The 16,752-nt window shown below is 41.2% G+C and overlaps 1 protein-coding gene across 1 annotated transcript in view; it reads left to right on the top strand.

Annotated features, from left to right (window-relative positions):
- aopep (aminopeptidase O (putative)) overlaps positions 1–16,494 on the top strand; it is a 70,180-nt gene extending 53,686 nt beyond the window's left edge. Inside the window, exons 14-17 of the mRNA XM_070904009.1 lie at positions 2,053–2,166; positions 7,245–7,331; positions 7,415–7,563; positions 15,814–16,494. Of these exons, the coding sequence (XP_070760110.1) occupies positions 2,053–2,166; positions 7,245–7,331; positions 7,415–7,555 (342 nt within the window). The 3' untranslated portion in view covers positions 7,556–7,563; positions 15,814–16,494. The remainder of the gene's footprint in view (positions 1–2,052; positions 2,167–7,244; positions 7,332–7,414; positions 7,564–15,813) is intronic.
- Positions 16,495–16,752: the final 258 nt, after the last annotated feature.

Genomic DNA, 16,752 nt, shown 5'->3' with positions numbered 1-16,752 from the left:
AGGTACAATCCAGCGACACAACACTCAGTTCCAAATTCCTCCTGACACAAGTGCCACAAGCTTGCAGGTGCATACTGCAAGGTTTAAATGTGCAGAAATTAGATAAAGCAAGTACAAATTCATATGAAGTGAAATGAGGTGAAAAGTACAGTATTTTTCTCTGAAATGTAGCGCAGTGGAAGTATAAAGTAGCATAAAACAGAGATATCCAAATAAAGTACACTCAAAGTTGTACTTAAGCACTTGAGTAAGTGTTCTTAGTTCAGATGTTAGTTTCTGTGGATGTTGGTGATGTCACCATGGAGATGTTACATGTGATGAGGCAGACAATCATGTTACTGTCTGTGAAAATGTGTGTGTGCGCCAGGATAATAATAACAATATAAATTGGTTTGTAATGTACCATCATTGGCCAGGAATTTGTTTTTGGAGACACTGGTGCAGACGTATTGATTACCACCATAGCAACATAAGTACAAACAGGCAGCTTGTAGTCAGCGCAGAGGGATGTGTGTGCAGTGGTGTGAGAGAGCAGTGTTTTATTGCTGAGGACTCCTCACTTTTCAAAGGGTGAGAGAGTGAGAAGGATCATGGGTGGGCCCCAAAGAGACCTTTTTAGAGATGGAGACACCACTTCAAAAAACACTCAAGCCTTCACAAAATGGAGGGAGGAGGGACGGAGAGAGGGGAGAGAGTCGATAGAGGGTGAAGGGAAAGACTGGATATCAGATTTTCCACGGAGTTAGATGATCATGAGTATGTGTGTGTGTGTGTGTGTGTGTGTGTGTGTGTGTGTGTGTTCGTGTGTGTGTGTGTAGCAGTTGTAGTGTTTGATTTGACCATTTGCCAGCTAGAGTCTCAGTGTTATTCCCTCAGCTCCAACAGCTACATGCTGAAATACTTCCTGGTTTTAGGTCAGGTATTTCCCAGCAGCACTAAGGAGATTGTTTACCAAAGATATATGCTCTTTACAAAATATGCATTTCACAAATGCAGCTATTTTCCGGATGTGTTTACTTTACTTCTCTGTCACTTTTTTTCTCCTTGCTCTGTCTCGCGCTCTGCTTCACTCAGTCACACACACACTTCATACCTATTTTCACATTTGTCTCTGCGGGGCCTTCAGCCATTAATTGTGTCCCAGACTGGGACCAGAGAGAAAGTGTGGCTGGGAGTGCTGGATGTATGCAGGAGACAGGCAGGCAAGGCTGGGCACATCTCTCTCCAGAGGAGGAAGTCGCTCTCTCATATCGCTGCCCACATCCATTCCCAGAATGATCGCCTAAATTCACCACTGAGTTTTCACCGTCCCTGAAGATGTTAGTCATTGGAAGAAAATAGGTTGTTTCCTTTATGTTTACCTCGGAATAACACAATCATTTAGCTATTAAGAAGCAACAGTGAGGCATTCTTCTTTTCTCAATTTTAAGCTTCTGTCATTGCTGCAATCAGGGATTTCACTGCAATCTTTCAACCTACAAAGAATGAATGTTCTAAAAGAGTCTTTTTTTTGGCAGTGTGTATCCCTGAACAGTGCTGCTCGCTTTGTTTCTCTACAATAGGGCAATATCAAAAAAGACAACTCCATTGCTTTGTTTCACTTCTCTCTCTGTCCTTGATTCAAATCCTAATATTTTCCCTTCATCTGTCCTCTTTTGCCTATTTTTTAATATTTCCCAGTTGCACAAGATTCAGTTGGTTTACCATATTTATTTAATTGCCATTTCAGCTCAGTTTTATTATGCTACCGTTTCCTCCGTTTGAAAGGCTGCATTAATTGCCTGACTTATATTGAAGTTTTTTTTTCCCATCAACCCTTCCCGGCACTGAAAAGAAAATTTAATTTTTAGAAAATAAACTAAATATAAACGAATTTGAGAAGAGACTCACAGCATGCAATATGTTTATAACATTGCTAGTTTAGTAGTTTGAAGCTGCTGGTGTAAGGAAGACTTTTTTGCTCATAATGTCCAATAATATGTCTCAATATATTTGTTGAGGGAGCTTGTATTAGTCAGCACTTTAATCTCGTGAATTGTTTTGTCTCTTCAGGTGACGTCGGAGCAGCTAGTGATGCTATTGGAGCTTCTGCTTGAAGAGGAGCTAAGCGTGGCAACAATGCGCACTCTGCAGAGAACTTACAACCTGCAGAATCAAGATGCTGAGGTAACACACACAGACACACACACCTACATGCTCAGACAAGTGAGCGCACGCACCCAAGTTCCATAATCTCCTCCGATAATAAAAAGTAGAAGGTTTCCTCTCCCTTTCCATCCCAAGGCACAGCGCTTAGTAATGTGTAGTAAATTCTGCTGTAATAGCGGCTCTCTTCTTTACAGCCACCATTACTGACTAAATCCCACAAGTATTCACTTCATGTTTTAGTACTGCACAAAGTTCCTTAATGGTACTATTAACGATGTTTGTGTGTGTGTGTGTGTGTGTGTGTGTGTGTGTGTGTGTGTGTGTGTGTGTGTGTGTGTGTGTGCGTGTGTGTGTGTGTGTTTTCTTGTAGGCAGCTTAAGAGTTCTTTACTGTACAGCGCCGCCACTCAGTACAGGAGCGTGAGTGTGAAAAGACAGCTGCAGCAGAGCCCGTAAACTGCCCACGCTAACCTCCATCGTTAACACATGGCTCGTCTTTAAAAGAAAGATTTGATACATATTTAGTCTTTTACAAGTTCTTATTAATTATATGAGCTGTTTTGTTGGGGCAGTAATGTATATAATGGGCTCATATGTTCTGTTGTACAGAGTCAGTTGAGAGGTTATTGTATTGAATCCAGACATCTAAGGACATTTTTATTATTTACATTCCAAACTCATAGTCAGGCCACTCACTAATAAAGAAGTTTCCTCAGATTTTGAATGTATTTCTTACGGTTTGTTAGCTAGAATCTGAAGTTTGTCAAAGTGATTTTACTTCTTGACGTTATTGTCTGGTGTTTAATTGTAAGTACGTAACCTTGTGGTCACAAGCCGAGGCCACTTTGTGTTGTGGCCTCGGGTCCAGCTTTAGTTTTAGGCCTCTTTAGTCGAGCTTCCTGGCAGATGAAAGCAGATTCTCATCTGCAATTTCCAGGAAAAACTTTCAGTGTTCGCTAAAAATACACAGGGCCATTATGCACATAGTCATGCATGGAAACACAAACACACACACTCTTTCTCTCATACACAAACATACACACACCTGCACGCACTAAAGGCAATGGTCCTGTCCTAATGTTAGTAATCTCATTCAGAAGAGGTTAATCACCTACATCAACCCTTTTAAATGTGGCCATTTATTCTCCTCCCCTTCTCGTTCTTTCTCTCCCTTTTTGTCCCCCGCTTGTATTTATCTTCTCACTCGGCTTTGCTTTGTCTGGTAATGCATCCTCTTCAGGAGATTGATGATTGATCTGTTTAAAATTCTGGGACAAAATACAAGACTGAGTGCAGTTCAGCCTCTGTAGCCCCTCACTGTTTACCTCACAGAGAACGAGAGCTTTTCAGAGTGGATGAATATTGGATTATAGGAATGTTTCTTATGGCTTCTGAAGAGTGGTTAGTAATACGTCGACTCAGAATGCATCGTGATACGACCAAACACGACACAGATTGTTCACCTTAAAATAGAACTGCATTATCGGTCCCAGCTGCATACAGTAAAGTTCTCTGATGACGATTTCATACCACATTAATGTCAGAATTTCCTATTTAATCAATTTTATTAATCCATTTTATGAGGTATTTTCTCATTACTACAACTTAATCTGGTGATAGAAGCACGGCATGCTGTTACATATTGTTTCCCCACCTATTAGCGGTTGAACATGTCTCACCCCAAGCAGTAGACAGAGGTTTATAGTGATATGCTGTGCTGTGAAAGTGATAGAGAAGCTTGTCTGTGGGTTAAAGGTTAAAGGTGCTGTGAAGACTGGCGTGCAAGCTTAAGTTTCTGTGTGTGTTTTGCGTGAGCATGTAAACGACAGTGAAAGGAAATATGCGGCTGACCACCAGTATGCGTGCAGTGGGACTGCTTTGTGAACGGTGTGAGTGACCATGAATACGTGTGTGAGCCGGAGCATGTGTTTGCATGTATGAGACAGAGAGTGCATGACTTTGGCCCACTTCCTTTCATATGAGCCTCATGTGATGCGAGATGCTGTGTGACTCCATACATGTGTGGTGTGGTTTCGTGAGCGCATATCTGATTTTGTGAGAGCGCACATGCATGCTTGTGTGTGTCGAAGGCCATCTGTCGGTCAAGCACACAGGACACATTGTCTGGTTCGTGCCCAGGTCAGGTTTACTCCTCCAACGACTGGAGACTTCACGGGACCACATCAAGTCTGGTTCCACCAGCCACAACATGTGGAGCGAGGAGAAGGGGAGACAACAGAAAAAGGAAAAAGAGTTTTTAAGGATAAACCAAGGAGTGTCCCAAGTTTATTTGTACAGCCTTTCATCACTATGGCAGTCTCAGTTGGTTTCACAGACTGGAAACAAAAACAGCTCCTCAAGTGAACAAGAAAACCTCCCCCAAAAAAACTCCAAGTCTAATATGTACCATTGGGCAAATAACTAGATTGGAAAACAAAAATGGCAGCTATAATTAGATAGCGTAATGGAGCACAGATATATGGTTGAAAGTAGAGCTGAAACAATTAGTTTATTAATCGATTAGTTGATTGTCAATTGTGAGGATTTGGTGCTTTTATTGTCTTACATGATAGTAGATTGAATATCTTTGAACAAGACAAGCAATTTGACGATGTCGGCTTGTTACTTTCTGACATTTTAGAGACCAAATGATGATGAAGAAATAATAATAATAATAATTATTAGTTGCAGCCGTAGTTGAAAGACAGAAACAATAGCTTTAATGTTGTTTCCACATTTTATTGCAGTTAGTTTTATTATATAAAGTTTTACAGTATATTTCCTCTCATCGGCCAGAAAGTCAGTATATGAGGCTATGTTTGGATGCCCATGCTGGTATGTAGTAAAGTCAAGACTACCGTAACATTGCATTTGCGTCTGCGCTCCATACATGCTTTTGCGTGTCTGTCTTGTCTATTAGATTCGGACTGTATGAGATGTGTACGTTTGTTTGTCACGGTAAGTGCGAAAGTGCGAGCACACACGGAGTATGTTAGTATCAGTTGTAGCGTTTGTGTATGTGTCGAATCAGTGGTGGTGGTGGTGGAGGGTGAAGGAGGGGCAGGGGTGCAGTAATAAATGAAGGAATGTCACTGTGTTATTGCATGTGCTGTCAGAGAGAGGGGCCCAGCGAGAGGAAGCAGAGTAAAAAAGGGGGTAAGGAGAGGTGCACCAGGCAGCTGCTCTGCCCCAGGGCTCTCCCCAGGAATGTAACCCAGCGCAGGGAACAGCTGCCGGGGCGACGCAGGCCAGAAGGGCAGGGCTGGCACCAGAGGGTACACATACTGTACACACTCGTGCACACTCCCATATTCATGAATACAGACACGCACATTTCCTTGTTCATGTGTGGGCAGAAAGTAAAAGAGCGTGTTATACTTAACATATACCCTTTGCTTTTTGTCATGTCTGCTATGGGATTTTTGCAGCCTTCGAGAATAAACAGAGGCAAAGAATATATGGAAAAAGGAAGATGTAAAATTTTGATGAAAGAGGAACTAGAAAGCCCTTCTGAGACCAATTAAACTCATGTTTACTGAGGAGGTTGCGGAGGTAATGTGAGGACTTAAATATGGCTGTTGTAAATGGAGCATTGCTCAGTCTCCATTCTCAGGCTGCATAAACAAGTGGAGGGCAGCGCCACATTTCTGGCACAAAAAAAAACAAAAACTCCTATTAAGAGTGTGCACACATTCACTCAGCACTCAAGTAGATCCATTTGGCTCCTTTCTAGAATACTTCCTCAAAATGAATATCTGTACAAGCACTGAAATGCCCAAAGCTTAAGCTTTTGAAATGAAATCAATCACCAAAAATCCCACGCTTGGTCACTGTACTCTCCAAAGGGACGAGTTTATTATCCGAAGTGTGTGGAGATAGTTATGGAGGAGATTGAAATACCCACGAAAAAACCAGCCAAGGGAAACTGTCAGGCTTTAGAGTAGTGACAGTGCTTTAAAAGATTTTTCATCTGGATTTTTTATCGCTCTTCTGTCTCTTTTATCATCCTCTATCTGTCTCCTCCACCAAGAGTGTATCCATATACACGTGCACTGCGTATCCCCGCCTGCACACACACACATGCACAGACACACGCACGTGCACGCTCATAGCAGATGATGAAGGATGATGGCTGAGGCAGGGACAGAGCCAGTCTCTGATCTCTCCTGTAACCGCGGCAACAGAGCTCCTATTGATCCTCTGGGAGAAAGGCCAGGCATTAGCTTTCACACACATGCACACATACAGTAAAAACACACCTATACACACAAACACACACACACACACACACACACACGCACATTGTCAGAGATTTAAATATAACTTTTAAACATGAACTTTAGATTGAGAAATTGTTTTTTTCTAAAACAAAGTTCACGTCTGTTAATCCTCCGATTCGGGATGAATCTATTCTTTGTCAGAGGAGCAGCTTCCCGCTTTGTCTCTCAGCTCGTCAGATGAGCCATTTGTCTTTTGTTACTGGCATCGAGGGAAACCTCTCCACATTATTGTGTGAGTGCACTGGTCAAAAACATTAAAAATAAAATGCCTTCCAGAATGGCAACTTTTTAAAGAACTAATAAATAGAAATAACTGATCATAAATCTAGCACCATTCTGCTTTCATTAGTGTTATGAATTGTGTTTAAGAGTAATTTATCCCTCTAACTTCATATTGTCTGTACCAAGGGTATATAGTTGGTCAAGCTCCGTCAGCTTTGAATGAACAACATAAACTCTGAAATTACAAACACCAGTGACCTTATATAACTCCAGACAAGAGATTGTGGCCATTTTAAGGAATGATAGGGGCAAGTGCAATTATTGTAATGTTTAGCTTTGGCGTGAAGTGAGAAGTTGTGGATTTTTAATCTCTTTTAATTAATTTTTAATTCATCGTAATTCCTTAATCTACTTATCTTTGATTTCTTGGTTCTGTGTTGGTCCATGTTGACAATATTGTGCTGTCATTTTTGCCAAAAGTCTCTTAAATAGGAGATTTTCTATCTCAAGGTCAAATTTAAAATAATTAAATGAACATTTGTGTCTGTGATTCCATTAATAGTTGTTGTATTTTTTCCTCTGTTTTGGCTTCCAGGTCCGACATCGCTGGTGTGAGCTGGTGGTCAAACATGCGTACACTCAGGCTTACGGAGACGTGGAACACTTTCTGGTTCATGACCAAGTAAATACACACAACTGTTGAACATTTGTCCTGCATGATACAATGAAAGCTGATTTAAAACACTGATTCTATGTGTGTTCCAGGCCATGGGTGTGTATCTGTACGGGGAGCTGATGGTTCAGGAGGACCCTGAGCAGCAGGCTCTGGCCTGTCGCTGCCTCTCATTGGTCAAGGATGAAATGGACCAATCGGCACGCAGAGTGGTGGAGGAGATGGTCCTATGACATTGGAGGTGAAGTCTCATTCTCAAATTTTCATTCACTGAGTGCCGTGCTGTGTGTCATGTCCCTGGTAGTATTCTTACTGTTAAACTGAAAAATGAACCAAAGAAGACTCAAATTTTCATCTTCTTTTTTGCACTTTTATTTCTTTCAACATCTCCTAATTAAATTCTAGCCCTGGTTTCATCGTAATTGTACCTGCTGTCAATGGCACTGACTATGAGCAGAAATTACATCAACAGGTCTCCTAACAAGCTGAATCAGAAATGTAAAAATATATTTGTGTGGGTTTATACAAAAGAATCTATGGCAATCTGCTCAGAGTTTTCAGTTCCTTCATATTCGCAGTTCAGTTTGAAACTTAAATGCCTTTTAATTGGCTGGTGAATTTTACTTGAACCATCTGTGGAGAAAAGAACCAATAACATATTGTTATGACAATGCTCAAAAACATTACAGAAGAACTTCTCAAATATTCTGTATCGTCTAATCATTTGACATTGAGATATCAGGCTAATTGTTCTTCTTCTTCAGTTGTTTAAGTATTTCTACACATTAAAGACAATATTTCAGTCTCGTATCTGACCTTTTAGTCTGAAACGGCGGCCGTCAAAGAAAGCTTTGTGTTGGATTGATCCTGATTCCATCTGCACAGTCCACACTTGAGTCACTTGGCTACCTATTCTTCACATTCCTCTCTGAGCCCTTTGAGTGTGTGTGTGTGTGTGTGTTTGTAGACTCAGAATGGGGCCTTTTCCGTGGTTTCACAGCAGCGCCATCAGGATGTGTTTGTCAGAGAAGGAATTTGGGAATGTGTTCCTCAAACAAACGAGAGAGGGAAGAGAGAAAAAGAGAGCGAACGGGTCAGCGAGCGCTTTCTGAAGGGCTCAGGGCGGTTTGTGGGGTGATTTTTATACTGTTGACCCTGAAATTCCTTGTGTGTGTGCACATGCACAACTATCAACCACTGAGCTTCTCGACGATTCAGAACAGTGAGGGGTTTATTGGTGTCACACAAAATGAAGGGAAGAGAGAAATTTATGGTTTAGACAGACAGAAAGGAAAGGGAGGAAGAGAAAGAGCGGAAGGGAGGACCGGAGTGAAGACAGGTCTCTTTGAAGCTGCTGATCTTTTCATAACAGTCCTGCTATTACTGACACTAACCTTTGAATAATGAGAGTGGGCAATTAAACGTATCTCTGCTCGACAATTATATATATATTATAATAGCCCAACTATTCTTCAAAGCTTTCAAACAATACAGTATTATACTATGGATCGAATGTGAAAGTACTCTGTTTAATCATGTTTAACGATAATACCTCCAGCTTATGCTGTCATTTTTTCTATTTTCTCTTCATGAAAGATTTCCTTTTTCTTTTTGTTTTGGCATTTTGCTTTTATTTGATAGTGTTGACTGTAGAGAGAGACAGGTGGAAAGGTGGGGAGAGAGCAAGGGGGTTGCAAAAAAATGTTTTTAAAGCTAATCTGCTTCATGAGGCCTGTATGTTTATCAGTTAATCAATTAGTCTATGAAATGTCAAGAAGTTTTGGGAAAATGCAATCGCAATTTCATCGCAATATGAATAGTGACATCCAACCAACAAAGACATTACATTTATAATGATGTAAAACATAGAAATTACTTAAACGATTAATCAATTATCAAAACAGTTGCCAATTCGTTTTCTGTCGGTCTACTTTATTAATTAATCAAGTGTAGCCAACATGAGCAAACAGCCCCACAACTGTAGTCAGATTCTGATTCTGATATTGACAAACTCTGATTGATGCAGAAAAATACATTACGCCAAAGTTAAGATCAAAGTTACAATTAACTCATTCAGAATCAACTTCAGTTACTACACTATGTTACAAACAAGCCCCCAGTTCAGGGAGTATGAGGTCAGACAAGGCGTCTGTGACCTTGGTCAACACATGCTGTGTCAAGAGGTGCTGCTAAATACTTGTCCCCATCAACCTGAGTGACTTACAGCACTAAATCCTTTTTTAGGCCGTGACCAAGCCACTACAAGACAGGCTTTTATCTTCAGACACAAACACACACTCACACACAGGGAGAGAGAGAGACAGAGACAGCTTTATGCATTTGCACAGGATGTGAAAGGCTTTCTAGACAAGTGCTCGGCATCTGGCTCAGTCCTGATAAATCTCTCTGACACACACACACACACACACACTCACACACACATATGTAGCGCCTTTCTGTCTGTGCCCGCAGATCTTTTGTCATCATCCTTCACTCCCTCACTACACCTCCCTCGTGGAGCCTCGCTACAAGTACAGGATGAATGAAATGGAGCAGCAAAGACAACTTAAAAAAGAATAGAAGAAGAAAAGAAGCATTTAGAGATTAATATCCTAACTTTTACTACTATTGCTTCCCATTGGACCCAACCAAACAAGCCTCTGTAAACATCAATGGATCATGCTGGTCAACCGAGCTCAGGGTCCACATCTCTCTCCAATTAAAATGATGGATGAACCAACCTCCTCACTGCTTTTTCATATTGCACTGTGGGGAGATGGATTCATGTTTTACTGCTCAGTTTGTGTTCCCCCATCGTCTTTTCTTAAGTAGAACAGTCCTCCCTGTACCCTTTTACACCCTCTCACACACACACACACACAGACCACAGTACAGTGGGATTAGGCTGAGGCGGGCTGAGAGGGTTTTAACTGAAAACAACATGTCTGTCAAGGCACACTCCCTGCTCTGTATTTTAAACCTTAAAAGCACAACCCTTTCGAGGAGAAGGGTGGTCTCCCCCCCACTTTTTTTTTTCTTTTCCCCTCCCCGCTCACTCCCTCGTTCTTTTCTTCCCCCGGTACATGCCTCTGGAATCCCTCTTGATCCGCTTAATGAGGGGCATATCGCCGGGTTAGCCGAGCGTGGCGAATGGGAGAGGAGGAGAGGGGTAACCAAGGAAATAGCGCGAGGGAGAGGGAGTGAGGATCCACAGGTCTGGTCTTTCATGACTGCGCTCTGATGGCAGACGTGAGGGAGAAGGAGAAGGAGAAAGAACAAAGAAAGTTAAGAGATTTTTCATTTCTGGGTGGCTGCAGGTTAGCGCTGGACTTGAGGATGTAGTTAGAGGAGGAAAAAAAAAAAGACAGAGAGAAGATCTTGTTCTTTCATGTCTGGGCTGTGAGGGTTCCTGGCGTGCTGATTTGTGACTTATGATAAAATCACATTGCCAGGGATTACCACACAGCCCTGACCCAGCCGGCTGCCATGGCAACCACAGCCCCTCCTATACACACACACACTCACACACACACATTCATCCCCCCCTGAAACTTAAAACTAAAGAAGACATGATTATCCAAGAGTGTGTGTGATTGTGTTTGAGGAGTTGATGATTCGGAAGTGCGGAGGAGAAAAAAGGATGATGAGGGAGCCAGAGGGTCTTGGTGTGTGTGTGTGTGTGTGTGTGTGTGTGTGTGTGTGTGGGTGGAGGGGGTTAGGGGTAGAGTGTGTATGTGTGTGTGTACATGTCAGTCCACCAGACAGGTTTTGTATCCTCTCTCCAGCCAGGCACAGAGCTTAGCTGATTGGTGAACAGTGATTGATTTCCTCTTTGTTCACAGTGGCTAAGTTCTGCACCTGAGGAGAGCATGACCCAGACAAGCAGACAAAGGAAGACAATGAGTGTGTGTGAAAGAAAGTTTTTACAGTGGCAGGTGGCTGTGTGTGTTTGTGTTCACACAGTTAAAGTTCAATTATCTAATGTGTGTTTATACATTTCAGTCACAGAACTCCTTCCCCCTTTGTCCTCTACTGTTTTCTCGCGTTTTACTTGATTATCCTGCATCCTCTTTCACCTTTCTCTTCTTTCTCTTATCTCATTCCACTCCTCTCCTCCCTCCCTCCTCATCCTGCATTTTCCTTCAGTTTGGTTCGACCTCAGTCTAAATAAGTCTTCCTCTCCACCAGCCTCACTTGCACGTCTGTAAAACTTTCCACTGAGACCCTCTCACTCAGAAGAATAAAAACACACAAGTCTCCTCACAAATTCAAAACGCCGTGCAACATTACTAATGAGCGCCGCGCTACGCTCTCCTGATTTGTCTGTTGTTCTTTCTCTCGTCTTTCATCTTCCTTCCTTGCTCTCTACTTCCACCCCTGCGCTTCTGTCTCCTTCTAGTTACGTAGTATAAAAGATAATCCCGCAGATGAGGCTGCTTGCACGCTCTGTAGTTCTAGCGAAGGTGAGAGCCAAGTACCTCAGGAGAGAGACTGTACTTCCAGTACTAATGAGGCCTGGGGAGACCCAAACGCAGCTTAATGCTGCTGACAGATATTTCATCAATCCGGGAGCAGTGGCCACCATCAGCGCCCTCATCATCATCATTGTCCTTCATATCCACTATTCTCTCTTTCTTACAGCAAACAGCAAACTCTGTGTGTCCCAAAGTCATACTACATGCTAATTTATACAGCATGCATACACATAGTCAAAGTGTTAGTGTTTAAACAGTTAGTACAGAAGAAATCAACGTACTTTACCTACAATTTAATTAAATTTCTTTCCAGCTGTGAGCAGCTCCTCCATTTCCTCAGTGCATTGCATTGTGGGAGAATTGTGTCCATAAACAGCACACTCAAAAATTGCATTTTGGTTTAGGTGGTTGGATTATACTTCATTTTCACACTTTTCCAGTGTGAACACTTTGGGACACACCGTCTTGCTTGGTGAGCATTTTAAAGGAATAGTTTGCTTATTTGCGTTCTCACCGAGAGTTAGATAAGAAGATGGATGCTACTTTCATATGTTCAACATGTAGTATAGCCTGACTGATGCTTATTTTTCAGGGTGATACTGATTTTGATATTTGGGAGATGAAAAAACTCCGACAATGATATATTGGCCAATAGTAACAATCTTGATACAGATCCCTTAATTCTTTTCAAAGTTTATTTTCTCATTTTATTGTGAACAAAACATACTGAGCATTTTAAAGTTGAAATTTCAAACCTAATTTGGCATTTCCATTATGCAATTTCTTCTTACTTATCGGCTCACATATACACCGATATTAATATATCTGTTATAAGATCTAGCTAAGCATACTAAGCTTAGCATAAAGACTGAAAACGGGGAGACAGCTAGCCTGGCTCTGTCCACAGGTAACTGCCAACCAGCACCTCTAAAGTTCATTCATTAACGTCATATCTATTGTTTTTTACAGGGGGTTATGTGCTGGACTATTTCTTGGCTGAGTGCAGTGACTTCTCATGTAACTCGCAACATGAAAGCATATTTCCCAAAGTGTTTTAACGGTTTAGCTGAAATACAGCAGGGTAACTCCTAAACGGTTGACGGGGCCTGCAGCAAATCAGTGCTCAGAATGATCCTTTAAACACTTAAAAGGGCTTCAGGTTTTAAACTTCAAATCACTTTGGCAGTGAAAAGTGCCATCCGTGCATCCCTGGCTGATATGTATTGATTTCTGATCTAATCTCAGCCCGAGGAAGCCAAGATGCAGAGATCCATAAAGCAGACGGATTCTCACACAACACGTTTTCACACTGTGAAGGAAAACAAGACTCAGGCGTCAAAAGAAAATGAGAATGATGCACTGATTGTAGAGCTTTCCATCATTTTAGGATGTCAGTTTCACTTCATTGGGACCATTTAGTGTTCCTACCGTGGATTTACTGGGCGATATAAGTTTCTATTGTTTTGTTTCAGATAGGAGAAACAAAAGGCTGTGATCCTGTTAAACACCCACCGATACCAAGAAAAGCAGGGATTGTCAGTTGGGTTACACCACGCACTTTGTTTTAAGCATTACAGAGTGTACTGAGAGAGGGTTCCCAAATTAGCCAAGATAAGCTTTAAACACGGAAAAAAAAAAAGAAGCAATGCAAAGGACAAACTTTCTCAGCAATGTGAGCGGGTTTGTCACACAAGCTTCGTCTTCCGTCTGCCAACACAATGATCCGTAAATCTCAGTCTGTCTCAAGACAAGACAACTAACAAGCTTCATTTACATCTTCCTACCAAACAAAGAAGTTTCTCAGAGGAACTCATTCCTGCAAAGTGCACTCATCAGCCAATCAACACCCAAGCTGTCCATAACTGCAGCAGGACTACATGTAAAGAATACATCACGTATGGCTTTGACCCACAGTAACTTACTGTATAACTTTTGCTGTATGCGGGTGTAGTCCACCGTTGCACCAGCTAATTGTAATGCAAAGCTATACTGTTCTGGACCGATGGCTCCCTAATCAAAACAGTGACAGATGGCTGAAAATGTATTTTAGAACCGGTCAGTCTTTTTTTGGCAGTCAGAATATGAGCCGTGAGGAGGTATTATAGCGCTCTATATTCACGACGACAAAATGGCGACTAAACGAGGACAGATGTGTGAATTAGAAATGAGGGCCATGTGGAGCCTGCCATTTTTAGACCTATATTTAGGCCCTGTTAAAAGAGTAATGACCATCAAAGGCCTGTAAAAGAGAGGAATTGCCATCAGAGCGCGTATCTAAAAGGTGATTTATTACACTCTAATGGGAGGGAAATGGTGCTCTGCACATCAAAAGGACAAAGCAACACTGTATAAAGACACCGAAAATAAACTTATTCGGCCCACGCCACCCACACCTCCTTCTCTTCACGCAACTAAACTTGTCTGATTGTCTCTTTAATGTTGAGTATGTTTTATGGAGCTGCTGTATTACATTCTATTTGAAAGTATATGTTGGCAACTTTTTCAATTTTAAGACAGAAGGTGGCGGAATGCGATTTTGATGGATTTAAAGTTCGATAGATTTATAGTTTTTATGATCGGGCTCTCTTGGCGTTTTATTCATGCCAACAATTTATCAACGATTTTGGACAGCTCCCACCATCCAGCACTTGCTGACACTGCGGTGGAGAGGTTTTTACCTTGTCAACCACACCTTTCACCATCTAGTGAAATCCAACAATTCAACAGTTTAAATGAACCTACAGTCGTGTGGTTTCTTGTGGGTTTAGCAAAGCGGAACGCTGCCTGACACGCACCCTGAGTTGGCATTGCTTTTTGCTTCATTGCAGACACTGAAAGAAAAAAAAGAAAAAGGGAAAAATATGTGTTCATAGCCTGCCAGTGCCTCATGAGAAAGAGAGAACAGAGATTTGGGCTTGGCTTCCTGTGCCTACTGAGCTGATAATCAGTCCTATGGAACCACTGGCTCAGTTCAGCAGGAACAGGAGTCCAGTCCACTCGCCATCGAACAAGAACACACGAGCATTGCTCTCGACAGACGTATCAGACAACTGAGTTACTGGGGATTTTATTTTACAAGATTTCTTCTCAGGTTCTGAAAAGTCATTGCATCCATGGTGGCACCACAGTTTTCACACGGCATGTGCATTGTTTTCTGATGACCTGCACTATATTTCAAGACTAATACAAGAGAATGATTCATTTAAAGGAGAGTTTCAGAAACCTTTCAACGTTCAAGGAGTATTATTTGGGGACAAAACTATGACATGAACAAATCAACTTCTCAGTAGAGCCAGGCTGACATATCAGTTGATATTATCCACTTCCATTATCTTATTGCAGACAGATTCTTTGCTGAAATGATTCATCAATTAGTTAATTGCCAGAAAATTTTGATAATCAATAAATGGTTGTGAGGTTTTGCTTTTTTTGTCTGTTTTACATGACTGTAAATTGAATATCTGTTGGACTTGGGTCTCTGGGAAACTGTAAAGGACATTTTATAGGCTGAAAAATGAATCGATTAATCAGAGAAATAATTTGATAATTAAAAATAACTGTTACTTGCAGGCCTGAATCTTTACATATTAGCATATATATAGGCAGATTAATAACAAGACAACAATAACAACGTGCAGCAAAGATATGTTTGCGGTAAGATGTTAGAAATAGTGTCTGCATTACATAGTTTGTCCACTATTCAACTATCTATTATTCAACTGAAACTGCTTGTCATAATTCTTCACTAACCTAATTTGAGAGATCCTTATCAAAAACTATATTTGTCAGTCTATTGTTATCAGATTTTTCAACTCAAATATTGGTATTCAGTTTCAGTCGGGTTCTGTGCTTTAAGCCACACAACATCTAAACTGGATTATTTGTCTGGATTGAACACACACAGTATTCAGTGTTTGCCTTCACATCAGGTAGATAGCGTCAGTTCACCCAGAGCATTGTAGACGTCTACCAAATGTTCTGTAATGCTCCAATCTGTGCGTATCTTTCTCTTCCAGGTTGCCGACTATAGACGGAGATAACAGAGGCATACGAGGGTCCAGCACTCACCTCCTCTTCCTCTGTAGGAGAGGGGACGCTGCAGAATCGCTCAGCAGCATGAACACCAGAAGGCTCTGCTCTTACTCTACAGCCAAGGCCAACTGGCAAGGTTTACAGCACAGCAGTTCTGTTCATTCAAGGCTGAAGGAATAGCTGGTGTGTGTGAACCAATAACTACACAAGCTGTTCATAGTGATATACTATGTTGTTGACAACATTATTGCTGTGGTAAGAGAAAAATGGCATCATTTCACCCGTTTTAAAATGATAGATAATGGTAAAAGAGATATGTCATGGATAAAGACACGTTCAAGAATCTGAGCTGCTGTGTTTAAGTTGTGTGTGTGTGTGTGTGTAGGTGTGCGTTCATGTCTGTTTAGTCTGAAGCCATGATCTGGTTCTTTAGAGTTTAGACTGAAAATACTTTCAGGTGAGTTATGTTTTTCTACACAACAAATGACTTGACTTTGGCTTGTAATGACACTGGAAAGTATTCAACCAGGGCACTTCTATACGTGTAAATGATGGTTTTGTAACTGCGAGCAAATAATAATGGTTAACTTTTTTCTTTCTCTGTATAATTTTAAGTGAAAATCTTTCAAATGTTCCTGTTAAAATAAAATGTTTTCTTAAAATAAGTGCGTGACATTTCTTTAAGCTTATTCCATCAGTGAAGGAGCAAAACCTGAAAATCAGTTAGTGCCTCGTACATTTTATACTGATTTTATAGCCAGATTGTCATTTCAGAGACATCTGTATTACTGAATTAAACATTGGCGCCGTGGTGTATTCATTAAAAAAAAAAAGAAAGGTTGAGTGAAATCCAAGTATATTTCTTGTTCACAAACCAAGTGAAGGCAATCGGATGCCAGTTTTCCATATTAAAAAAGGTTCCT

This window comes from Enoplosus armatus, chromosome 4, assembly GCF_043641665.1.
Source record: "Enoplosus armatus isolate fEnoArm2 chromosome 4, fEnoArm2.hap1, whole genome shotgun sequence".
NCBI classification, from domain to species: domain Eukaryota; kingdom Metazoa; phylum Chordata; class Actinopteri; order Centrarchiformes; family Enoplosidae; genus Enoplosus; species Enoplosus armatus.
Note: the sequence above shows the minus strand (reverse complement) of the source record. Positions and strands in the feature narration are given on the sequence as shown.